Source organism: Apis florea, unplaced genomic scaffold (assembly GCF_048593485.1).
Source record: "Apis florea isolate Af1SG1 unplaced genomic scaffold, ASM4859348v1 contig_1615_pilon, whole genome shotgun sequence".
Classification (NCBI taxonomy): Eukaryota; Metazoa; Arthropoda; class Insecta; order Hymenoptera; family Apidae; genus Apis; species Apis florea.
Genome location: NW_028256416.1, coordinates 4039962 through 4066978, shown reverse-complemented (window position 1 = coordinate 4066978; position 27017 = coordinate 4039962). Strand labels below are relative to the sequence as shown.

General features: G+C 46.3%; 1 protein-coding gene across 1 annotated transcript in view; it reads left to right on the top strand.

Annotated features, from left to right (window-relative positions):
- The window catches only part of nAChRalpha1 (nicotinic acetylcholine receptor alpha1), a 117096-nt gene that overhangs the window by 34758 nt on the left and 55321 nt on the right, over window positions 1-27017 (top strand). The window contains exon 2 of the mRNA XM_031919295.2: window positions 4741-5016. Within this exon, the coding sequence (XP_031775155.1) occupies window positions 4759-5016 (258 nt within the window). The 5' untranslated portion in view covers window positions 4741-4758. The remainder of the gene's footprint in view (window positions 1-4740; window positions 5017-27017) is intronic.

Below are 27017 nucleotides of genomic sequence, written 5' to 3'. Positions count from 1 at the left end.
GGAAACCTCGACGATTACGTGTACTTTGCCCTCGTGTCGGATTAAGAAAAAAATCATTTTCATCGGAGTGGAGTGGAGAGAAGTTTTCGAAGAGAAGTTCGTTGGAGATTCAAAGATCCAGAGAGAGAGAGAGAGAGAGAGGGAATGGAAGCAACGCGAGTTTTTCAGCGTCCCTTTTTTCCACCCCGTTAAGGCGACGTTTATTTTCTTCCCGGCTTTTCACGGCTAATAGGCAGACCGGTGAGTGAAACGAAATAGAGAGACGGTCCAATTAATGCGCCACCCGAACGTGTGTATAAAAGCTTAGTTAGGGGCTGTACGTGGCGCGAGATTCGATTAGCCCAGTTGCAACGCTCGAGCTGCGCCGGGGACACTGAACGATGACGACGTGCATTCATCCCGCCTTCCTTCCTTCCTTTCCTCCTCCCCCTCCTTCCTCCCCTTTTTGCCTCGTCTCCTTTCAATAAATGCACGCAAAGTTTCCCGTCTAAATCTAATAAAACCGGACGTTTACCGTAGCCGTTGTTGCTCGCCGCTACTGCTCCCGCTCGGCCTCCCCTCCCCCCTCCTCCTCTCCTCTCCTTCTCCTGTTTCAATCAGTTTCCCCTTTCTTTTTTCATTTTTCCTTTTTTTTCTTTTTTTTTTTTCTCGTTTTATCGCTCGGTTATTTAATCATCGAGCTCTTCTTTCTCCTCTCTCTCTCTCTCTCTCTCTCTCTCTTTTTTCGTACGTTCTCAATACGTACGACGTTATTCGCGGCACTCTCGAATCAAGATATTTCATCGGTCCGGATCGAGTTATAAAATATTTCACGGGTGACGCGAAATATCCGCCGAGTTATTACATTCCATCCTTCATCTATCTACCTCGAACGAAAAAAAAAAAATATATATATATATATATATATTTACACACACACGTATCAACGATGTAACGTAATCGATCGAACGCGTTCATGAAGAAGAGGAAACGTGTTTCCAAAAAATGTATATATATATATATCGTCGCGATTCGAATTCGATGCGGAGCGAATTTTGGAGGGAATCGAAATTAATCGAGGGAACGATTAAGGCGCGTCAGTCATCCGCGACGAGGCCTTGGCGCGCGAGGAAGTCGGCGAACCGTGACGAATTGCCAATAAACTCGAATCCGCGATCGATGCGATTTTATTTATTCGAATCGGGACGACCCGTTTGTATTTTTTCCATTTTCGGTTCCCCACCCACGGGTAGACGGGGTCTCAAGTAAATCCTCGTAATTATTTCGTGTGCTGCACGACATACAGGGAATAAACCATCACCGATCGATCCAGATTGATGGACGCGGCTCGTTATCGATTCCACGTGTCCTGCTCCTTGCTATGCACCTCGGTATATAAATCGATCGATTACCGTACGATTATTCTTCCTTTGCAACGTGGATTGTTCGTTGAGAAGACACGTACACGTGAGAAAGACGAGACAATTGCTATCCGAAAAACGATGGATCTTCGAAGCGCGATAATAATACACGTACGAATTCCCTTTATATATTTCTTCGGGATGAAAAATCTTAGGCCTCGTCCTAAATTATTTCCGCCTGGACACTCGACTCGTCGGTTATAAATCACTCGAAATGTGTCGCTCGAGGATCGAGCAATGACAACGATCCCCCGCTAAATTCCCCTAAGTGTATATATATATATATGGAGAGACTCGATATACCCTCGTCCTCCCAGGAGATTGACAGGGGACGATAAACTTATAGGAAAGTCGACGCAAGTCCATCGCGAGGAAGCATCGATCTCAGTGTGAAGAAGCTTAGCTAGTATAGCTTGGTAGCTATACGAAACGAAGAAATTTCTTGGTAATTAAATTGACGAAAGGGATTGATAATGAGCCTCGATAAAGGGAGGCTCGACTCGGATCGGTCTTGGCCACCCGCCATTTTTCATTTTCTAATACGGGGAAATGGTCCATCAGCCGGCCCACACCGATAAAAACCTTCGGGTGAAACTTTTTTCCGGACGAGAGGAGGGATGTTTCTCTTCTGTATATGTATATCGACTTTTTTCGCCGTGGTTTCGTTGGAAAAATATATATATATATAACACATGTATCCGCGATATCGGATATTTTCCACGTTCTAATTTTTTTTAAATCGTTCGGATTTCTCCTTTTTTAGTTTTAGACGAGTTTTCGTTTGGACGAAATTGGGCGGCGGCGCGCGGGCTGCAACTCGGAAGAGCAACTACTCGGAAGAATTTATCGAGGAGTTAACGAGGGGTTTACCGGTGGATCGCTTTTTCTCGCGATTCTTATCTCTGTAATTAAGAGGACGACGTCGCTTCCTCCTTTGTTCCTTTTACCGGATAGGATTTCAATTTGGGGACGCGATTCGACGAGTCAAATTATTATTTCTCGTTTCGTGGCGTTGGACAGTATCGATAACGATATCCCAATAACTTTATATCCTTTTACACCGTGGATCCGTTTCACTTTCCCGCCCATCCGTGGTACCACGTCGTAATTACTGTCGCTTCGCGGACACGCAAAATGCAAATGACTGCGGGAAAATCAATAAACGGGCGCATTTCGACGCATTAGTCAAACAGACAGGAACGTTGATACGTAATGTCGGCACGCGTGCTTGCCGTTTAAAATAGAAACGCCGTTGATTAAACGCGATTTTGTAAATTCATCCTCCTCCCCCCTCTTTCTCCCTCCTTTTAAACCATATCCTGTCCAGCTCGAAGAAACGAGGATCGAGTTTTATTTAAAAAAAAAAGAAAGAAAAATCGATAGATCAACAATTTCGAATCGTTGGAAAAGTCCGAACGTTTTCTCATCGAGGGTTGACGATGTATCTTTATCGAGGAACGTTTGTTAATTTCGGGGGGAGTTATTTACCGTACGACGTTTGTTCGGCGCGAACAAAACGCGTATCTCGAACGCATAATTTTCGCGCGTTAGAGCAGAATAGCGGGCAGATCCGACGCATTGGGCGAGTTTCCAACCGAGTTTCGAATCGATACCGCGGCCCCATAAAATCGTAAATACGGGGGGGGGGAGGGGGACAGTTCTTGCGGATGTGCAGTTTCAACGGGCAGTTTCGATTGTAATTTTACGGCCGTGGTATCAATGAGATACCCAATACCCCGCCAATATTTATTCCTCCGCGAATGGAATGTACAAATGGAATAAATTTCATTCGCGCGTCGATAGTTAATACGCGCCTTCTGCCCCCCCCTTTTTTTTTTTTTTTTTTTTACGTAATTTTCCTCGATTAACGGAATCACGGGAATATCGACGAGATTCACCTCGCCCGCGGTCCGCCAGCTCTCGTTCAACGTGAAAGGGTGATGGTATCGAGGATTTTTTTTACGCGTTGTTGTTATTTTTATTATAATGGGATGAAAACGCGAAAAAAAAAGAGAGAGAAGAAAAAAGTAGGAAGGAGAGTAAAAATGAAAACGGAACGGGAGCAATCCGAGTTATTAAATTTTCATAAAATGTTACGTGAACCCTGGTGGGTAGTACGTATCGCGTAAACGAATTTAACGTTATTCAAATGTTACGCGAGGAATTCGAACGAAACGTATATACACGAGAAAATATGTGTATTTTCTCGTATCTTTAGCACGTTTCGATATTCTCGTTATTAAATAATTTCGAATAGATGAACGCAACAACAAGTTTTGATTTGATTTCGTCTAAAAATTGGTAATGGAGGAATAATTTATTCGTCGATCGATCTCCTCCATCTAATCTAAGCCTGAGAAACGATATCGAGGATGTTTGCGATCGGCGTTTAACGCTTTTAATTAATCTGGATCGATGGATAAATAAACGTATATATGCGTGGTGGTCGCGTGGGAATCGGGCTCGTTTATATTCAGAATCAACGAAGGAACGGCGAGAGAAGTGTAAATCCCCGGATAATGCGGGAAAGTAGCTTTTCCCGGGCGCATAGGTGGTGGTAGTAGTACACTGATAATGGGCCGCAGGTAGGTCAGCAACGAAGCGATAAAAGTTCCTCAAGAGGTTCCCCTCCTCCTCCTTTGCCCCCCCCCTTCCACTCCTTCCTTTCAGCGACACAACAATGCCGTTCAAGCCCTCCTTTATGGGCGGTTACGCTCTTCTCCACGGCTAGTAAATGACTTTCGTCTGGCAACCAACTTACGCCTCGCTAACTCGTACCGTGATTCGCTTGAAAAGTTGACGTCAAAGCATTATCGAGACGGCGACAAGCACGTGTCTTGCGCGCACGTACTCGCAAAGAGTGTGACACCGCCGCCCTCCCTCTATTCGAAACTGATTGTTGATCAGGGAACCGGAACCAAGTTTTTCTTCCGTTTCCGAGAGCATGGCTCGTTCTTCGAAACTCTCGTAAGAGAGAGAGAGAGAGAGAGAGAGAGAAATCGATACACGACAAATCGAATTATATACCGCGATGCGATGTATAAGAATATAATAAGATCGCGAGAGAAACGACGAGTGTCCGTTTCCCAGTTTATCTGGATGAATTGTATATAAAGCGTGCTAAGTGATGGATGGTTATGGAGGGTTGTGTAGAGGGAAGAGAGGAAAATTGAGACGGATGATGGAGCGTCGAAAGAGAGAGTCTATCTTTCCTTTTCCCTTGTACACGTTTACGTATACACACGCGCGCACACGAGATGTTTTACGAGATGTTTTCACATTTAAGTTATCGATCAAAGGAGGATGTTAACGTAACGATAATTGTTCGAAATGGTTTCAGGGGTGGACAAGGCGTACGATGCTTAGGGATGCTTGGTCGAACGACGGTGGGAAAGGCTGGTGGCGATGGTGGTCTAGGTTGGGCGGATTGCTGGCGATGGCGACGGCCATTTCCTGTCTTGTTGCCCCGTTTCCGGGCGCCTCGGCCAATTCGGAAGCGAAGCGTCTCTACGACGACCTGCTGTCCAACTACAACCGCCTCATCCGCCCCGTTGGCAACAACAGCGATCGCCTCACTGTCAAAATGGGACTACGCCTCTCCCAGCTCATCGACGTTGTGAGTAGACACCCCCTCCATTATTAACCCATTATCATATCCCAACAACCAGTCCAATAGAATCCAATAGAATCGGAATATTCGAACAAGAGCACGCATGCCACCTCCCCCCCTCCCCTACGTATTGTTGTACACGAGATCCTGTTCCAGTTTCAATCGAGTTATTCTTTCAAAATAATGCTATAACAATAATAATAATAACAATAATAACAATAAGAACAATAGATCGCTTCCTCTCCTTTCTTACACTCGAATCGAAACGCGAATTGAATATATCGACGAAGATCGAGAATTCGAGGCGGGGGCGGGTTCGAGACGGTCCACGTGGTTGCGGTGGATAGAAGTTGAATTCCGGGTGTTTCCCCGGAACCGGAACTAATTTACAAGCGGTGGCGAGCCGTACATAGGCATAGCGCTTGAGCCATTAATTGCCATAATCTGATCGCAAGCAATCAATCGTGTCTCGTGGGGTGGGCCGAGGTTTGCCTCCTCTCTCTCTCTCTCTCTCTCGAGGTCATCTTCCCCTCGGATCGGATCAATGCGCTACAATTACGCGATTGTCTGACCCGCGCCCTTCTTGTTATGTGTGTGCGCGTGTGTGTGTGGCATGTATGTCCGCACCCATCCTTGCGAGGGAGAGGGAAGGAAGGGGGAGGGAGGAAGAAGGAGGAGGAGAGGGAGAGGGAGCCGCATTGTCCTCCTCGGTTATTACATTCGGTGTTACATGCTTATATAGGCTCTCCTGAATTTCAGCTGTAATTACCTCGATCGACGCTTGTTGTCTATAGACTAAATACGTGTTCCAAACCCTCCTCCTCCTCCTCCTTCCTTCTCCCGTTCAAACTATAATTAATTTGTTATCGGTCGGTCGGCCGGCCAACCACCCGGCTGCTGCTACTCGTCGTCGCGTTCCGTTGTTATTATCAACCGAATATCGGCGCTGTTGATATCTTCGCTTCTCCCTACTTTCTTTCCACGAGACGTATATATATATTTTGCATTATATTAAGCGGGAATTCGGATCGAAAATGTTCTTTTCCCTTTCCCCGATCGTTGGCAATTGCAAAAACGAGACGGAGTGGAAGATTCGAAAGAGATTCGAAGATGCGAAGCGATCGATCGAGAGGAGAGAATTAACGAGAATTGACAAGGAGGGAGGAGTGGAATTTGGTTGGAAAGTGGGCGATCGTAGAGAACGGTGAAATATGTGGAAAATTTGTCCTTTCATGGTGGATCCTTGGTGTGGACGCCGTTGCAAACTGGCCCGGTCGCGTAAAATAAATTGTGTTCGTTGTAGGATGCGAGAGGAGGATGCGAGGAAATCTAATTGTCGAGCGCGCGCGTTCATAGAGCGACAAAGTTGCGAGAATGGCCAACGTTATGCGATTAAATCTCTTTATCGTTGTTTGTGGCACGGCGTTCGGCCATGCGCCTCTGCTGCGATCGAATTAAAATCGATCGATCGAAGCGAGCGCGTTCGGAGGAGCAAAAAAAAAAAAAAAAAAAAGGAGAAGAAAAAAATATTAATCGATCGAAAAATATATAACGAATATCGAATCGAGAGTTCGACGACATTCTCGTTTCGTTGGCCGATTCTACTCAGAAAGGCGAGGAGAGAATTCATTTCGACGAATTTCATCGCTTGGAATATATTTTAAACACCAAGATGTTTATGCACGAGCGGCAAATTGATCACACGAAGGGATTATCCCCGTCGAGAGAAAAAGATTTTAAGATTTTCCGTTTCCGCAGATCCACGATATTTCGAACGACGAGAAATATCGAAATAATTTAATCGGATCGGAAGGGAAGGATTTAAACGGGACGAAGAATTTATTATTATTTGTCGGGTGTCTTTTCATCGTGCGTCGTGCGAACGAAACATTGAACGTGGCTGGGTTAACAAACCACCCAGGCTCGTTAACCGTGATTCTCGTTTCTCCCCGGCGGGGGAATGGCGCGGCATATTTTAATAACGATCGCGAGGCAAAGAGGAAGCCGCGGATACGGGTCGACCGTTCGTATTTGCGTGGAGGAAGGAGAGGAGGCGAGGGAAGGAGGAAGAAGAAGAAGAAGAAGAGGAAAAGAAAGGGGGGGGGGAGAGTTAACGACCGGTAAACTGGACGGACTACACGGGAAACCCATTTGGCGAAGGGGACGATTAAAATAAGAGGCGTGGACGGCCGTGCACGCACGACGTTCCACGCGCGCGCACGTATACACGCACGTCTCTGGCCGAGCCTCTGTTGAATTGAAAGCTCCCCTATCGAACCGAGCATGATCGGGGTTTCAGAGTACGATCCCCTTTTCGACGACGTGGAATATCCGGTCGAATCGATTCTTACCACCCCGATGTTTCCCTCTTTCAGCCGTGGCCACTCTCTCCACTCTCCCCCCCCGTGTCACGCGACACGGCCAACGCCCACTTTTCACGGCCGACGAAAGCTACGGAATCCGATCAATAATCGCAGGCTAACCAATTGTTTGCCACGCGTAAGTGGACGCCACGATCCTCGTTAGTTTCTTAGACACCGAGCAGCCCCCCCTCCGCTCTTTCGATTCTCGAGCACGATTCTCCTCGCCTCTTCGCAAGTAGATCGGTCGACGAACAAACGTTCTCCTAAGAGAAAAGAATTTAGGCAATTTGAAACTCGTTTTAATCCAGAGAAACTGGCGAAACACTCTGGCCAGGAGGAGGAGGCTCCTGAATGAGCGAAAGAATCGAACGGATGGAAGGGAGGAGTGGCAATAGGTTAATGGATGTGGCAGGCCTGGAGGAATACGATGTCCCAGAAGAGCGACGAGGGGGGGATGACGAGGCGTATGTCCATTATTTACACGGCCTCCTTTCTGGAAAGAAAAAAAAAAAAAAAAGAAAAAAGAAAACAAAAGAAAAAAGGGGACCACCTTCTCTCCTTCGATCTTATAAAGATTAACGCGTATTTTTTAACCGGGCAAAGGGTAAAGAGTATAGCCACGAAATCACCAATCTCGGCCTGATGTATCGCGAGGGGATTTCTCTCGCTGCTTTCGCAAACAAGTGCGCGGAAAAACGGGGCTAAAGGAGGAGGAGGAGGAGGAGGCGCTCCGTGAGATCGAGCAAATATTGTCGCTTCATATATGCTTTCTGGTATCCGGGCGGCGTAGAAAAACCACGATTAAACGCCGGATGGGAGAAAAAATCCGGTGTGCCCCGTCGAGTGTGTCATTCGTTCGATCGACGAGTCGATGATTCCATTCGTTCGATCGATCCTGTCTTTCTTTATTGCGACGAGTTGGACGAACGAAAAGAGAGAGAAAATGACCAAAGTAGCAGAAATTGGGAGAAACTCGAGGAATTCGGTGAACGAGGGTTGGAAAGGCGGGTGGTAATCGGTGCGCAATCGGCATCGATGATCATCGAAGTGGTCCAATTAAAACGAAGGCAGGTGTAATTGAAGTGCGCGCACGGAACAACCGGTTAAGTCGTGTTAAAGCTGCGAGGGAGAAACGATTTGACGGTTCGAAGGGCACACGCCCGTTCTTCTACTCGGATCTCGCGAATTACTTTCCAATTAAGCCGAGCTTCCACTCAATTTGGGGGGAAAACGATCCTTCTCGAGGTGGATTTTCGAGAATCGGTACGAGATTATGACGGCCAGCCACCAGTTTGACGATCTACGATATAAATTTTCTTTCTTTCTTTCTTTCTTTCTTTTTTTAATTAGAACAGAACAGAATTTAATCGCGCCAGATTCATTTTTCGAATTAACACCGATTTTCTCCAAGAGACGAAGAGCGAGGACCAGCCAGGATGCTTTGATTAAACGTTGGATAATTGGCCGAGTCTGTTTGATTCTGTTTCCTCGGGAATTTCATCAGATCGGGAAGTTGTACCTACCTCCCTCCCTCCTCTCTCTCTCTCTCTCTCTCTGCTTGGGTTTAATATTCGCGCGCGATGTATCGAATTTACGGGGGGGAAATAAAAAGGAAAATTCGCTTCGAAAACTCGTTGGCCGAGTGGATTAATCGACACTGGATTCCGACAATTTTCTTCTAAATTAGTCGGTGATTGGATTACAGGAACGGGACAGAGGCCGGCCTCGCTTTCGGATAAACAATTAAACCGAAGCTCCGCTGTCGATCGCGCAACATTAACGGTCCCGCAGCTGCGCAACTTGGGAGGAGGAGGGGAATTATTTCGTTCCGGGGTAAATCGAAACCGGGGAAATTACGCTTCTCGATCGAGTTAAATCGAAACGCGGGCAAAGCGAAACGAAACGAAATCCCGTTTTCCATGCTCGAAGGAAGAGGGAGGGATGGATCGAGGCGAGTAAGGATTCCTCGAAGAAATAGTCGCTCGATCATTCATCCATGATGAGAATCATTCACGAGGGAGAAAATTTTTATCTCGCGTTTCTTTCCGCAAATCGATCCAAGACTTTTCGCGTCGACGGCAATTTTTCATCGAGCAGCAGAAGAAGAGGAGGGGGACGTGACTCGTTTAATTCGTTCCTCCATCACTGTCAATTAGCTCGCGTTGCTCGTCGAGCAATTAGGGGACGCGAAAATACGGCGATACATGGTATCGCGGCGCGATTCGAGGAGACAGGCACGGTTGTTAAGAGGTAATGTTACTCGGTGTGGATCGTGTTCCTTCGTCGTTATCGGCCGCTCCGCGATAACCAAGACTTTTGCTCATTAGGATCGGGTGGAGGAAGTTGGTTCGATAGCGCGATTCCAACCCACCCCGCTTCCCTTTAAGAAGAAGAACTCACGGAGTTGTAATGGCGGCCGCTGAAGGATCGTTGGTGAGAATCTCGATTTCTCGAAACGAAAATTTCGTCTTTAAATCGATTCGACCGGATAAATTCGATGAAGATCGATGACTCGAGCGGTAAATTTTTTGTAAAAGAAAAAGAAAAAAAAAAATAGAAGAAAAATTCGAACGATAACGATGAAATAATCTGGTGTTATCGTTCGCTTAGAATTTAATCCATACTCGTTGAAAATTGTTTCGTTGAACTTGCCTACGTATCCAATAAAACTTCGAAAATCGTCTTGCCGCTCGTCGCCATCGCTTAAAACGAGCCAACAGCGTTCGATCAAAGTTCACGAAAGTTTCCAAAATATTGTTCGAAAACCTTGTCATTCCTTGCCTCGTAGTTTCCAAGTCAATTTTAAGTTTGACGCCGGAGTGTGTCGAGGATAGCGTGAAATTTGCATAAAATCGTCGAAGAAGGGGAAAGAACCGTGGTCGAATGTGTTAATATCGTGATGCGCACACGAAACGACGATGATTCGACGAGAACAAGCGTCTTTGAAATATCGAAGAGAGAGAGAGAGAGAGAATCGTTTCCACGGTTTCACACATCCATTCGTCTTCCATCGAGTAGCTAGGATTTAATTGACGAATACGGTTCTAAATCGCGCATAATTAACAGACGGCAGAGAGCAGTCATTTCCTGCCTTATTACCGGTCGACGTGAATAATTCAATTTCCCCCTCGTACGTGACCGATCTCGGCCTAATCGCGATGATTAAACGCGATTCCAGCCATTTCTGACGCGACGGGGTTAAGGAACTCTGGAAATTCCTGGGAACGGCGTTCCCAACATTTTCCACCAAGGATAACCAGCCAAGCCTGAGCGAAATGCAAGCTATTGTTCACCGGTGGAAAGAACCGGTCTGTCTGATTGCTTAATTTGGAAGGAAACATCTGTTTTCACGCGTGCTATTCGTCAACACAACCAAAACGACCGATATTTAAACCTGGACGCGTCAGAATTCTCGCGATACGCGTAGGCGTAATCGCGATTTAATAAGCTTCCAGCTCAGACGATTAATCCTAATCCCTGATGAATGGAAACTAATTTTTTCGAATATTTTTTCGAATTATATTCTCTTCCACTACTATCGGGATCGCGAACAAAGCGTCTGAAGTGGAGATAGGCGAAAGATTTCTTTCCACCGGTGAACAATAGTTGGATACCGGTTGCGAGTAGAATCGAAAATTGAAATTCCTTTTCGAAAGAGAGGCGCGATCTTCCACGATCCTTCCAATGTCCCTTCTTCCTCCTCCACGTAGAATAATTACATTTTCCTTTGGTTTTCATTAAAGGTGACTAACTTACTCCGAGTAATTATGATAGTTAAGCTCGCAATTGTGGCGATCTCTACCAGAAGAGAGAGGGAGAGAAAGTGGATATTACGAGCGGCTGGTCGAGTGGTTTTCATGCTCGAGTCGAGATTTTCTTCGCGAATATGCCGGAATATTCTCCTCTCGTTTAATTTATTTACCGTGGCTGCTCGATAAGTGGTCACCGATCGAAAGCCCCGAGACTAGGAACCGATCTGTTCTCGGTTTAAATTAAATTTCGCCCAGTTTTCGCGAGCTCGTTGATAGCTCGGCGGATCATGCATGCCACCAGGGCAATTACGGCCCCGTGTAATTTTCCACGAGAATTTTCCACGATGAGAAATTCCTCCGCGACTACACTACGTCCCTATTAATACGCATTTAATTTAATATGGGAAAAATAGAGAGCATTTCTCTAGGCGAGCAATTCGAGACGAAAATATCGAAAAGTGGATGTGCGAGCGTTAACCAACGACGAGACAATGTTACACTCGACGAGACGAGGCGAGGCGAGGCCGATCGATGATCCTTTCGTCGTTTAGCGTTGCACGGGTTATCCATCTCGCTTATTAAAATCGACTCTCCATTAACGGGCACGGAGAGGATCGGGAAAATCGTATCGTCGAGTCGGATTACAATAGAATCGCGATCGTTCGTCGAAAGTTTGACCAGCTCCTTGGATAAACCGACCTCTCTCCGCCTCGAGAGTCACTCGTCCCCCTCGCCTCTAATCCCCCTACCCTCCGTTTCTCGAGTGTTCTCGATCTCTCCACCCTTATCCTTGTTTCCATCATCCCTTCCATCGGAATCTCGATCTCGAGACTCGTCCGTCTTTTTTCTCCAACTCGATTCTCAAAAAAGGAAAAAAAAAAAAAAAAAAAAGAAAGAAAGAAAGAAAGAAAGAAAATCGCGAAAAATTTTCTCGGCGAAATTCATCTCGATTCGAAGGAAAGAGAAGAAAGATCGGATTCTTGGATCGATAATTTGATTGGTGAGATCGCGAGTCGTGGAAAGTAAAGGAAAGGACGGTGGGCCCCGGCGGCAACAATGCACGATCGATATCAACACGTTCCCTCGTCGTGGAAGGTGCGCGGCGAGTTTACGGCACGCAAAATTGATGACGGTGTACCGACAGATCGGCGACAGATTCGAGAGAGTAGTAAATCGCCCTCGCCCCTCTTGTTACCGGCCACTTCGAGTAATTAAGTTTCCTGTGTAGTTTTCACAGGCCAATCGCCGTTCCAACTATCGGCCGCAACTCTTGCGTCCTATCCCACCCTTCGAGAATCGAGTTCGAGCGATCCCGGAAATTAGCCACCGAACCCTTCTTCCTTTTCTTCTTCCCCCCCCCCCCTCCCATTGAAGGAGGGAATTTCAAATCTTCGAACGAACGAAGCTTCGATTCGGATAAAATTGTTGATAAATTCGGCGGAGACTATCGGTCGAATTATTATATTACTTCACTCGTTCACCGTCGACTCGTTCTGTTCCCACAACTGTACTACGCTACTTGTAACTACACTACAATGACCGACTTATTCTACTTGCCCGGCCATGGCTGTTTTATTCCACTTGTCCGTACTATAATCGTATACACCGTCACAATGACGGACTTGCTCCATTGTTGCTTGCCCCATAACCCCATATTTCATTTCGCTCGTGCCACTTGTCGGGATTACAAACGGAAACGATTATTTCGCCGATTTTAAATTTTATTTTAACGCGATCGGTTTCGATCGGTTCGCCAGTTTTTACAAATACGATTCGAGGGCGGGATCCAGAAGTTGGCACAAGTCGGGAAACTTGGGAAACTTTGCCACGCTCGAGCCACGTTCTTGATCCACGTTGGAACAGAAGGGGAGGGGAAGGATAGGAATAGAAGGATCCGACCTATTACAACCCATTCGATCCCATTCTCTTCGATCTCTCTCTTTGTCGAGAGTTCGAGTCGTTGCTCCTCCTTTGTAAGTCGTCAGTTTCGATCTCTTCCCTTTCGTCTCGCGCGGTGACCCACAAGTCGGTGTTATTATCGGTGTCCAAAGGAATGCAGGGAGGGAGGGGAAGGGAGGACGCGGATCGTTTTCTGCGCCGTTCGTTCGATCCTGCGCCACGGAGACACTGGAGTACGTGCACGTGTACAAGAATATAATGTCGGGGTATTGGACTCGATCGAACGTACGCGTGTATTTGGAAATATATTTTCTCTCTTAGCTAGTTATGGAAGCATCTCTCTGTTCTTCTCACCGTGCAATACCTGTAAAATTCGCGTGTCACGATTAAGTAGAAAACACTCGCGTGAAATCCAATTTCTGAGTAGAGAAGATATAATTCCAATCCAATGAATCTCTGCGCAAAGGAACCTATTTCTTCGTTATAGCAGCCTCTCTCTGTTCTTCCATCGTGTAAAATTTGCGTTAGCGTTATGTAGACACGAATCACCTCCTTCTAATTGAGTAGAGAAGATACAATTCCAATGAGTTAATACAAGTGCGCAAAGGAATAGAAGCTTCTCTCTGTTCTTCCATCGTGTAAAATTAGCGTTTCGTAGACACTAGTCACCTCTTTCTAATTGAGCAGAGAAGATACAATTCCAATCCAATGAGTTAATATCGCAAAGGAATCTATTTCGTCGTTACAGAAGCCTCTCTCTGTTCTTTCATCGTGCAATACCCGTAAAATTTGTGTAGTTACACGAGTGTCACGATTAAGTAGAAAAGACCAGAGTATCTCGTCACACACGTTGGTATTGGCATCTCATAATTCCTATGAGTTAATCTAACGAGTTAATATCGGCGTGCAATCGGATTCTGCTCGATCGAAGTACGATACGCGTGTACTTGGAAATCTTTTCTCTCGTAATAGAAGCCTCTCTTTCTCTTCTTTCATCGTGTAAAATTCGTGTTATATACACGAGTATCTCGATTAAGTAGAAAAGACGAGTATCTCGTCGCGATTCGTCAAAATTCGTGTAGCGTTAGGTATACACGAAGTGGACCTCTTTCTAATTAAGTAGAAGAAAAGACGTAATTCCGATCCAATAATATCGTTGTGCGAGAGGAATGGAACTCTGCTCGAAGATAGGCATTAACAGGCAAGTTGAAAAAAACTAACTAGTTAGTTAAAAATTTCGAACAAAGTAGCTTTAAATAATTACTTATTTAAACCGCTTGGACAACATTTTATTCCTATTACGCTCGATCCGCTTTTCGTATAACCTCCATCTGTTTACAATTATCTTACGATTATTATTATCATTGTCTCGAGCGAGAAAATAAATTATCGAGGTAACTTTAAATCGCAACTACTTAAATTTTCCTGACGCTACGGCGTGCACTCGGTGATCCCTTCTTTCCCCTTCGTTATGTATCGATGGCCTGTTTCGAATGGCGCGAGTCAAATACAGGTATCTTGCCACACGTTCACGTAATTCGAATCGTTGTACTCGATAGCAGGAGAAACCTGATCCGAATATTCGTTGATTCGTTTCGGCGTCTCGAAACGGAAGTGGAGCAAATCTGGCACGGGTCAGACATGCGTAGAACGTATGCCGCACGCATATCTCGCGCAACGTGCACGTTGAATCTTGGCCGCTTAACGCGACGAGAAGTCGAAGCTTTTTCGAACAAGGAGCAGGCTTTCTCCCTCGTGGAAACTCGATCACCACCCAGTCGTGTCGATTAATCATCGAAAATGCGGAACAACGCGAATAATGGTGGAATCTCTGCGTGGAGGAGTCGAGAGGATTTTGACTGAAAATTGGGTGTCGGCCAGCCTGTGAAGGAGAGAACGGTGGAACGTTTTTCAGTGTTTGCGCAATCATCACCGGCCCGTAATAATCCCCGCAAGGATTTACCTTCGTTCGAGGAATCGTTTATACTCGCCGCGTTCCACGCGTGGCTATTATGCTCACTCGCGAGGGTATGATTCGTGGAAACCCTTTGCTTTTGTGCGCTCCTCGCTGTCTCCGTTTCCTCTCTTGCACAAAAAGGGACGAACGGGATCGTAATTATCGGCGTAACCTTGGCTTGGGCGACGCGAGGCGAAAATTAAGACTAGTAAATAAAATCCTCCCTCGTTTTCTTTTCTTTTCCTTCCCTTTCCTGAAGGGAAAACAGGCCGCTGGCAGATTCGTCGCGCCGAAAAAAAATTCTAGTCAACTTCGAGTCGAGCGATGACTTGTTTCTTCTTCGAAAAGAAAATCGAATCGATGATTCTCGAATCTCTCTCGAATTTCTCGAAAAATATTCCTTGTCGTCGAGAAAGATATTAACCGCGTAAAAAAGCGAAACGGAAAACTTGCTTGGCGGAAACTGAGTCGTTTAGAAAAAGAAAAAAAGAAAAAAAAAACACGTAATACGCGGTTGGCGAATGTTGGCCGTGCAACCTTGTCTTCCTCTCCAAGCAGAACGTTATCCAGGGAGGCAGGCAGTGATTTAAAGGAAGAGCAGCGGCGCTCGAGTGGCAAAATACACGGTTGGGTTAGAGAGAGAGAGAGAGAGAGAGAGAGAAATAGTGGGAGGAAAAGAAAAAAGAAGAAGAAAAAAAAACGAGGAGGGAAAGCGCATTAAAGATAAGACCGCGTATCTCGGCAATGAGCGCGCGTCCCTTTCTTCCGTGTGTATCGTGGACTCGTGGGGAGGATATCGATTTTCGCATAAAACCCGCTATCTTCTCTGTTGACAAGCAACGGAGGAGGGATTGGTGAAGATTTCTGGCGGCGATCCGCAACCGATTCGTCGGACGCTCGTTTGCCTCCTCTTTTCGCCTTATCGTGGACTCAACTCAGGTTTTCAGAGAAAGGAGGGAGAGGAGGGGAAAAAAAAAAAAAAAAAAATGAGAACGAAGACGCGTCTCGAGGCGTGAAACGACGTCTGCTGCTGGATGACACCGGGGGTTCAGGTCGTAGTAGATCCTTGGATTTTACGGCCTTCCTCTTCTCCCTGATTATAGTTTTCTTATCGATGCGCGGCCACCTGCTAGCTTTTACGAGATCCGCCTTTCTTTTATTGGTTTTGCAAATGGACCGCACTGTTCCCCCTCCGCGAGATCGAATCCCTTCGTTCTTTCATTTCCACCCTTCCGATGAATCGATACAACGCTGCGAGTAACGTTTGTTCAAGTGATCCTTGTCTCACCTCGAGTTTCACCCTTATCGAGTCAAATATAACCAGAGAAATAATAATAACGATTAACTCGTGACGCGACAATTCGCGCCAATCCCCCGTGGAGGAGAGAACGAAACGAGTGAAAGGGCTCGTAAATAAAATTCACGCGGCGTAAAAGTGTCGCGTCGTAAAGGAGGGGGATACAGTGAAATAAAGGCAAATATCCCCGTGTAAAGTTTCCCTCTCTCGGGAGGAATAAGGAGGAGGGAGGGGGTAAGTTTAGGGATTAATCGTTTTTACCCTTTTCATACACGCGGTATAACGATGGGTTTGTTGTTACGAGGAATCTCTCTGGTATCGAATCAGAGAAGGGCTATCGAAAATTGGCTGGCTATCGCCTTCGCGTTTCGACAGTTTCCATTCTGTTTATCCACGGATGAACGGATGGACAAATAGAACTCCGTCCACGGTGCTGTTTCATTTTTCAGATCGTGTATATAAAGGAGGCAGTTTGGATCGTTCCGCTGTGCGAGTGATTAATTTCGCTGTTTTAAAATTAATAAACGGTAATTCACTGCGTTTCACATCGGATAAAATAAAATTTCTCGGCCGAGGGGACGCGAAAGAGAATTTCCGCGTCGAATTTACAAATCGCAACGTAACGAGATCAATTATTTCATTTCTCACCGACGTAACGTTTCAACGTTTGTATCCGTCCGATCAAATCGAATCGTATCGATGACGCTTTGAAAGAAACCGATTTAACGATAGTAATTTTTCCTTCCCCCTCGCTATTTCTCTCTCTCTCTCTCGATTCCAAAAACGTAACGCAGCGATACGTCAAAATTTCCCTTCGTAAATCGTGATCCATCTAATCGACGAAATCCTTTCCTCCCTAAAGATGAAACTTTACATTTCTCGGCGAAGGAATTTGTAATCCCGAGTTCGCACGCAAACACGAATTCCGTCGTGGAAATTTCACGGAATCGACGCCCCGGAAACGCGGCGTCAAAACGCGGAAGAAAACAGCGAGATGCCTCGCGATGCTGAGCGTGCAGATTGCGTCGTTTAAAGAGAATCGCTTGCAATAATCGGCCATGCGCGTCCCCGAAATTCTCTTCGTGTCGTGCGCAGTTTCGAGGTAGATAGTGCTCTATCGCGATTGGCCACACTTTGATAATAATAATAATAATAATAATAGCAACCTTCCCTTCTCGAGGCCCTGGTCGGACGTTCTCGCGGTCGTTTCCAAGTTGCGTCTCCTCGCCAAGTTGGCCGATCGCGTGGAATAGAGGGTCCCAGGGCCCTCCTCAAAGGAAAGGTGGCTCGTAACCGTTTGGCCGGAGTTTCGAGCGTGATTTACACGCGGAAGGGAGGAAAGTTTTGGATCTAATTTGTCGGATCGGTAACTGAATTTCGTATCCTCGATTAGAGCTGAGAGAGAGAGAGAGAGAGAGAGAGAGAGAGTGGAAGGAGAAGAAGGAGAATCGGATGTGCACGGCCACGTCGAATATTTTCCCCGACCGACGGCTGATAATATATTTGAGAAAGTCGTTGAAAAGGAGGGCAAACGCGACTCCTTTTCGCCAAGATTCGGGGATGAGGGGGGGGATCTCTTCAATATTCGGCACGATGTCGGCACGGTATATTAAACGGGGCAGAGCCTTCATCCTTGGAACGTAATCTGCATATGTATTTCAAATTCTGAGGTGACGCGTCAAACAACAATCTGCATATGGATCGCGGTATAATAGTATGGATCTCCCCGGCTTGTCGGCCCCGGTTAAATAATTACGTGCATTGTTTCGCGAAGCAATGGGCAGGGTCGAAGGTGGCAATTAACCGCGTTAATCGGTTCGATCGGGAACCGACGTTCGATCGAATGTTGTATATAAAAAGGAAACGTTTCCACGAGGAAAAAGTAGAGAAAGGAGCGTTTCTGCTAAAAATTGCATTTGCTCCGATTCTTAACGAAACAGCGTTAATCAAACACGTTCCAAACTTGTTCCAACTTGAAAAAGCTCGCTTGAGAAAACTGGTGTCGAGATTGTGCCGCGCCTTACCTTAGATCTTCGCACCTCTCTTCGACCAAATTTTTCATCGAAAAATCCGAATTTTCATTTTCCCCTCGTGAACGTTGAGAACGAAGAGAGCCTGATCGAATGAATCGCAGCCAACTTTCGTCTCGATCTCATAGGCGGAGAGAGAGAGGGGGATAAAAAAAAATACTAATAGAAGCAAAGTCTGGTAAAGTTTGTTGGCGCCAGGGAGGAGGTAGGGGGATGCAGGCCCGTTATATAGAGCGCGATACGCTCGAACGAGCGCGGCAGCCACTAATTAACCCGGTCTTTAATTACTGCCGGCGCTTAGCATCTCGACCGCGGATGCTCGCTCCGTGAAATCGGGTGGAACGATGCCGGTCGCGGCATTAGCCTCTCCTCCACGCGCACGAGCGCGCGCGCACACACGAAAGAAGGCGCGGCTGCGCCCAAGACGAAGATAAAGAAGAGGGTAGCTCGCGAGGAGGGTGGTGAGCGCGCGTTGAACCGTATCGGTGGCGATCGATCGATGCGAGTGGCAACGCGTCGCGAGTTGCGTTAACAGAGCAAAGAACCGCGACGTTATTGGAAAACGTCACCGGTTTCACCTCGTTCGTCTCGTCGTACAACGTTATCACTCGATGAAATTTTTTAAGATGGATATTTATTTCTGAAATTCCTCTATCTTCACGAAGCGAACTTCGCAAGAGAGGCTTTGATCGCCGCCTGACTCTTGGCTTCGAGTCGAGAACGACAATCTTAACTTAATCGTCTCACGTTGGAAATGTTTGCATTGTTGATATTGGAAGCAAAATGTTTCGAAATTTTTTTTCATCGTTCGAGGTTCGAGCGGATGCGAGGAGAGTAGAATTTTTAAAAATATTCTTTTCACCCTTCCTGTCGATCGATCGTCGTTTCGAAAAATCCTTGACGAGGGATATCGGGCGAGAGGAGGGATCAGGCGACGCGTATCGATCCCTGGAACGGATTTAACCGCGAGATAACGAGGTTAACAATAACCGATCGCCGCGATTCCTGCTTTCAATTTGCACGGCTGACAGCGTACCGCGTGAATATGCAAATGAAAAAAGTTTGGCGAAGCGAGGGAAGTTTCTTCCGTTCGTTGGACTATTGTCGAGGGGAAAGGGGTGTGGAGGGAAGTTGGAGGAAGAGAAGGAAATGTCGAAACGCGGCCGCCTTTCGACGGACGCTGTTTCCATCTCGGCGAAACTTATCTCCTCCCGAAACCGAATTCCTCCCTTCTCAAAAGAAACTTTCCCCTTCCGTTCGAATTTTCTTCTCATTTCTTCCTCCAGTCCTTTAACGGAACTGGACAAAGATTAATCGCGCGGAAAGGGATTACAACTACGAATTTGACTCGCGTTCGAAGTCACGAGATCGATCCGTTGTGGAAGATTCACTCTCGGCGACATTACGTTGGAACGGGAGAGAATCGCGTTAAAAATCATTTGCCACTGTCGTCGGTGTAATTAGGCCGGTGGAAAATATTTTGTTGGCGAGAGGGAAGGGAAGAGGGAAGAAAGTCTGTCTGCGGGTCGTGGCGCCACTCCTCGCCGAACTGTCCGCTCGCGGTGATTTAAGGGTGGTGGCGCGCTTTCGCGAATAACGGCGCCGTCATTAACAGGCATTATCGCCTCTAATCAAAAGTATATTTATTCGACGGCGGGGGGGGAGGGAGAGGAGGAGGGTGGATGGTTGGATGGAGAGGCGGGTGGAGGATACGTAACCGCGGTGGGTGGCCGTCGCCCGGTCGCCACGCCCGTTATTATTTCACCGTTGGGGCGCAGTTGTAAAAGCGGCGTGCAGCTGCAATAGCCGCCGCCGTTTGGCCGTCCGCGGAGTCGTTGCAGCCGCGGGAGTGCAGCAACCGCGCGCGGTTCGATGACCCTCGGTCGGATTGCAGCGGCGACGCTCCCGCGCCGCATCGATACGCCTCCATATTCTCCCGACAAAAGTAACGTCGAAACGTCTGCCCCTCTCTCTCTCTCTCTCTCTCTTTTCCATCACCTTCCTTCCTTCCTCCCTCTCCCTTCCTCTTTATCTCGACCCGACAAATTTTCCATTACGCTCGAAGCGTGTTAGGGGCCGTTATCCGGGGGCAAAGGGGAAGGGGTTACCCGCGACTCGTTGGGCGAGTTCGCGATAAATAAAAAATGAGCGCGAAAGGAATCGTTCGATGGAAGAGGAAGGTGGAACACGATGCTTGACGATCGTAATCCGTTTGAGTTGCCGTTCGTATAATCGAGTTATTCTTATCTTATCATTCCGTCCCAATATTGATTTTTTCCACTTGTTTGGATATGACTCGTTCCTGGCCATCGTTCCTCAGACTCGTACAACAGACAGTTGTCGAAAATTTTCGAATAGTATAATACGTACAGTCTCCAAGCTAGTTATTTTCCCTAGTAGTGACTGTTCTTCGTTACTCGATTTACACTTGGATCGATCGGTTTTTATCGTCAATTATTTCATTATTCGGGAGCGGAAAGGTGGCGAAACGCGGAAGGAAACGACTTTACGACGAGGCTTATTTGTTGGACGGGGAGAAAGCGCTGCGCGAGGAAACGGTGTATAAAACACATACTCGAAAACTGGTGTTCATGGAGCGAGGTACGGTGTGCGTTCCATAAAACGATTTCCCAGAGACTGCGAGAATCACGTTATAAAACGATCGCTCGTAAAAGCGGTTGGAAGATGTCCCGGAAAATGTGATCTCACAAACATGCTGCACGATCGCTAACGAAATTCTTAACAAAGGGCTCCACGTGTTTTCCTCTCGTTTTACGACGCATCGAAGGGGATGCATAAAAGGGGATAAAAAAGAGTTCGACCGAACGTTTGATGCATTTTTTTTCGTTTCTTTCTTTTTTTCTCTTCAATATCGATCCTCGAAATTTCCGCGTTTCGTTCGAGCGACGACTGAAAAACAAACTCGTCGAATTTCATTAAAGATAAATTTTGCCCGAGTTTTTTTCTCTCTTCTCCGTTCTCCAGTTTTTTCCTCTCTTTTTTCGAATTCATCGAGCGAAAAGCGGAGTCGCAACAGTTAAAAATCCCGTTACCAGTCAACGGGAGACCGTTGTTTTCTGACGAGAACTTTCACTTTTGCGCCTTATCGTCGTGTTTACAACTTCGATACAAAAGAATTTACCCTTGCCTCTCCCCGCCTCTTCCCCCGATTCAATCGGTTGACACGAATCGAATTTCTGTCGTGGGATAGAATTTATCGGCCCACTCTCAGATCCATCCTCTCTTTTTTCTTTTTCTTTTTTTCTCTCGAATCGATCGAAAATTAATACGAGAGAGTCAAGCGAAATCAAAACGAAGCAGAGAGAGAGAGAGAGAGAGAGAGAGCGTAACGGAATCGAAAATTATCACTGGATGAAAGGGTCCGTCCTTTCAGGCCACTCATTTTCTTTTAAAATTCATTAACGAATTTATCCCTCTCCCCTCCGCACGATGGAAAGTTGATAGATACGTTCGACGGAACGCACCCTCCACGCTTTTCTCTCTTTCTCCCTTCGGCGTTAATCGATCGAGCCGTCTCGATTATCACGCTAAATATCTATTTCAATTTCGTTCGTCAATTTCGAACAATGGGACGTGCGAAAGATCGATAATTTTTTAATCAAACGGGGAACCGTGACACGAGATCGATAATAATCCCCCTCCCCTCCGTGAATATCAACGTCGATGGAGCAGAAATTTGCCCGCATCTGCTAAAATAAGCGCATGACCCGTTTTTGGAGGAGATTACGATGCCGAGACTTGGACCGCGAGACGCGTAACAAGACGAAGAGAGAAAGAGAGAGAGAGAGAGAGAGAGAGAGAGAGAGAGAGAGAGAGAGAGAGAGAGATAAGAGGGGAAGTCGAAGCGCGTTGAATTGCTCGTGGTAAAATCCTCTCGTAAATGCGGATAATGTTTGTGCAGAAACGTTTCGCTCGTCTGCATTATGCAGCGGTTTCATGCGGCGTTAATTGATAGTACATTTAATTACGATCCGTTTAGTTGGGCGGGTTGCTCGTTTGGCAACAACCTCATCAGCTGGTCGATATTGGCGCCACCATTATTTTGACGTAAACCGCGTCGCGCGTGGATGGAAGATAGCAGGAAGAGGTGAATATAAGAAAGAAACTCGCTTCATCAAAAACAGTTTCATTTCGTTTCGCTTAAAAATATATATTTTTTTTTTTCGTCCATCTCTCTCTCTCTCTCTCTCTCTCAGAATGTTGTTCCCTCGATGCGTTCGTTTCAACTTCACCAACGAACGAAACGAGATTATTGGGCGGGAAAAAAATGTTATCGCCGATTTCATCGCGCAATAAGAAGAGTTGTTTGAGAATTAATTAAAAAAGGGTTGCGCGGTTAGTTGCGATAAATTTGCGCGCGGGGTGGAAAAGAGAAGAAGAAGAAGGGGAGGAGAGGAGGATCGTAAGCCAGGCAAATGAAAAAAAAAAAAAAAAAGGGGGGAGGCTGCGTTCCGCGTCCTTTGAGCCGCGTTTATTCGAAATCGAATTCTCGTGAAACGCAGCTGGAATTGATATCGCGCGCGCTCCAATTCCGACGCGCGCGTTTCCCGAATAATTACGATTCGCCGACCGGTTCGCCAAAGACGCGTTCATTTTCGAATTAATTCCAACTTGAAACGGGAGGAATTGAGAATTGAGTCGAAGAGGGAAAGGAGGAAGGAAAAGGGAGGGCGGATAACGGAATTCACATGGTTGGGAGAAATTTTCACGGATGTCCTCGCCGTTCGATTGATTCACGATTCACGCTCATTCGCTTCGTACATTTGGTTCGATCGAAAGGAGATCGGAAATCGCTTCGCTCGTTTCCGGATACGGAACGATACTACTACGGAAAACTTGATTAAGGAACCGTTTGATCTCGTTTGGAATATTCGCAGATCCTTGGACGCCCGGATCAGAAGAACGGAAATTTCAATTTGGTGGAGGCTGGGAGAAAGAACGGATTCGAAAGAAAGAATCCACGACGCGGCGACGAATGGCCGCTCGTTAACGAACCAACAATTCGAATGGATCGAGTAGATCGATCGATCACTTTCTCACGGACGCCAAGTCCTCCCTCTCCTTTCCCCATTTTTTTCGTCCCCGTCGATTTATTTGAAGTAGTCGATTGACAGATGGAAACGATATATATCGAGAGAATAAAAGTAAGCTCTGATCGATCGAATGCCATTTCTACCGAGCGGAAGTGCTTTCACGATATTTTTAAATACTCGATCCATCGATTGTTTCTCCTTTAATCAAATTTGTTACATGGCCGAAGCTAAGGACTCGTACGTGTCCCTTATTATATAGAACGAAAACCGTATTGCCATCGTTCGAATGTCTTCGCTTCTTCTCGTTTCCGAATAATACACATAGCACTAGGATTTACTCTTTCGGCTGGATCGGCTCTGCAAACTAATGATACTCGAGCTGGAAGGAGGAGGAGGAGGAGGAGGAGAGCGAATCGTAGAAGAAGGAACTCGGTATCCCCTCGAGGCAGGGCGATGTTTGATAAAACGGATAACAAAGGGATCGGATGGATTCTGTTCGTCGGGTGGGGGAGATCGAACTGGGCCGCCGTATAAACTTGGCGAAGCCGCGAGTTTCGAGGACTCTCGCGAAACTTGGCCCTCCCTTCCCCGCTAAATAGATCCTCTTTAAGGAAGAGGATGGTCCGAGCCGAAGCGAACTAATTTATATATCCTCTTAGCAGTACAGGCCGTGTTCCACGTGCTAATTGGATTTGTGTCCATAAATTTCACGATAATCCCCTCTCTTGTATATATATATATATATATCGTCTCGTCGAAAGGATCGTGACCACGTAAACCTCGATTAGATCACCGCTTCTTCCACCGCTTCTTCGTCGAACGGAATTTATCCTTGGGTGAATGATCGGGAGGAATGATCGTTGGAAGGAAATTAACCGGGGAAACGAAATTTGACAGTGACGCGAAGGGAAACGGTCGTTGGAGTCGAAGGAAGTTGGAGAGAACTTGGTCCTTAAATGGAGGGAGAGGCCCCTTCTCCGTGCGACTGTCTGATTAATAGTGTCGTTAATCACTCGAGGATCGTCGTCTCGAGGAAATATTTATTTTATTCGTGGAAAACGAGGTACGATGATGCGCCACGTGGACGGGGAAAGTGAGAGATTGAAAAAGTTTCGAGGGGATAAAGAAAGGAAAATAACGATTCGATTTAATCCTGGCGAATGAGAAGCCGTGGGATCGTCGTAAATGACAACCGGCAAATTGCTTTTCTCCGTGTCCTTTTTTCGCGACGGCGCTTTGACGCCGTTGAATTTTCAAATCGTCGTTTCGAATCCGATCGAAACTTAACCGAATCGACGTGGGGCGGCTGTGACGGGCCTGGACTGGGGAACTGGTGCAAAATGTTGCCATCTCGCCTCCCTCGATACCTTCAACTTTTAACTCGACACGTTGGTTTTAACGAATTGACGCTCGTTTCAGAAGAAATAACAATCACGGTTCCGAGCTTTTAATATTCGTCGTTATAATTCAATTTCAATCCCTTTTAGCTTCATCTATCTGTGGATAGTTAAAATTCACTTCTTCTTTTTCTTCTTCTTCTTCTTCTTCTTCTTCTTCTTATCGAGAAGCTTCTTTGTTCCGTCAGCCGAGGTTTAATTAGATTTACCGTCTTCCAGAAGCGGAGCTTCTTCTTCTTCTTCTTCTTCTCCTTCTTCTTCTTCTGCGGCCAATGAAATTTTACTTTGGCACAAAGAGGGTGCACTTTAGGTCTGATCGACCGATTCCATTCACTCATTCTCGAGCGGAAAATTACCGATTTCTTTGCGCCTGTATCGAGAGAGAGAGAGAGAGAGAAAGAGTGACCGTTTCGTCCTAACCTCTCTTTCTCCCCGACTCTCTTTTTCCCCGATAATTCTCCGTGAAAAAATTCCAAAGCTCTTAATATCCCCACGAAGCGAAATGAAATTATATCCTCTCTCTTTCCGAGAGATATGCAAAGATATATTTAATCAATCGAGATTGTTACAAATTTTTTCGATCGTCCGTTGCAATTTCGTCGAAAGGAAAACGAAAGGCTAACCTGTCTCTTCGTTCCTCTCTGTTTCTCGAAAGTAGATAGACATTATTTAACGAGCTCGCCTCTTAAAGAGTCGTTATCGCGCCACCGACATTTCACGGGGTATAAAAATAAAATCCGCCATTACCTCGTTACTTACTTTCTCTTGTTTCGCTCGTCCAAACTTGCTCTCCCAGTTTTGCTCATCGCCCCATTGGACTCCCGTGTCGAAATCGGACTTGGTCGAGCGGAAGCGAGCCGAGGCTCTCGAAAAACGCGCGAGAGAGAAAGAGGGAGATGAGGGCGAGGACGACAAAGTCAAAGCGCATCGAGTTGATTCGGTGGCCGAATGCAATTAAAACTTTTCTACTTGCAACGGTTAATTTGTCTTTGTTGCCTCGACCCCGCAGGAAACTCTCTCTCTCTCTCTCTCTCTCTCTCTCTCTCTCTCTCTCTCTCTCTCTCTCTTCCCTCCCTTTTGTTACGTTCGCACGATCTTCCGGCCGGGAGCTTTGCTCCCTCCAAGCCGTTTGGAAGCCGTGCACAGAGCAACGCCTTTTCCCTCGTGCTCGGGTAATTGTTGGCTTTTCGGCCGGGGGGATCGATCGAACCAAAGGAATCCGCCTCCCTTTGACCCGATTGCTTATTTTTGTTTAATCAGCCGAACGCTCGCGAGTCTTGACTAATTTCACGCCGTTCCACCTTGCTTATCCGGGAATAATTAATTCCTTTCTCCCTTTCTTCTTTTGTCGCTTGTTTGGAAATCTTGATTTAATTTATTCTCACTCGTCCCTGGACACCCGCCCCTCAAAATCTCTCATCTTTACTTCTCTTTTCTCTCCGATCGAATCGGTTAGAGAAGAGAAGAGAAACGAAAAGAAGTATATATAAGGATGATACATAAGAAACGAAAGGAAGGAATCGTCGTTGCGAATGAAAAGCATGGGGAAGCTGTGAATTAAATAAAAAGAAGGAGCACGAGGGGAATAGGATCGCGAGCCACGCGTTGGAGGGTTAATTGGGGGTGAGCAATTAAGTGTCACGACGCAAGAGGGCGACATGTCCGCCTCTCTTGATGACATATTTCCGTGACATATTTAACCCCGCTATCCATCGCTTCTCTCCTCTACGTGGACAGAAGCTTCTCTCCACGCGGGATGATAAATTCCTCGGCGCGTTATACTTTTTCCTTGGAGGAGGGTGGGCAATATCTCTCGCAATATCTTGTGCACGAATCGCGTGTACGAAATAGAGCCGCGATTCGATTTTTTTTTTTTGTTGAAAAATTTCCGCAAACGGAATTATAATTCGTGGAATGATGTCGGTTCGTACAACGTTTCTCGATCCAGAGAGAGAGAGAGAGAGAGAGATGGAGCTTTATAAATTCTTTCGCGGTTGAAGGGTCGTAAAGAAGGTTTGTCGAGGAGTAGATTTTTATGGGTTCCTTGGAAGAAACTATTGCTGCAAAAGTTTTCACAGTTTTTAGAAATAAGAAAAGAGAGAAATATCGAATATATTAAATTTTATCGAATGACTCGTTACGGAGATTAGAATCGAGAATTATCAGCGAAATTCGATCGAAAGGAGATTCTCTCTCCTTCCCTTCCTCTTCTTTTCTCTCCGTTTCGGAGAGAATAAATTCACGAATAGGAGGGAATC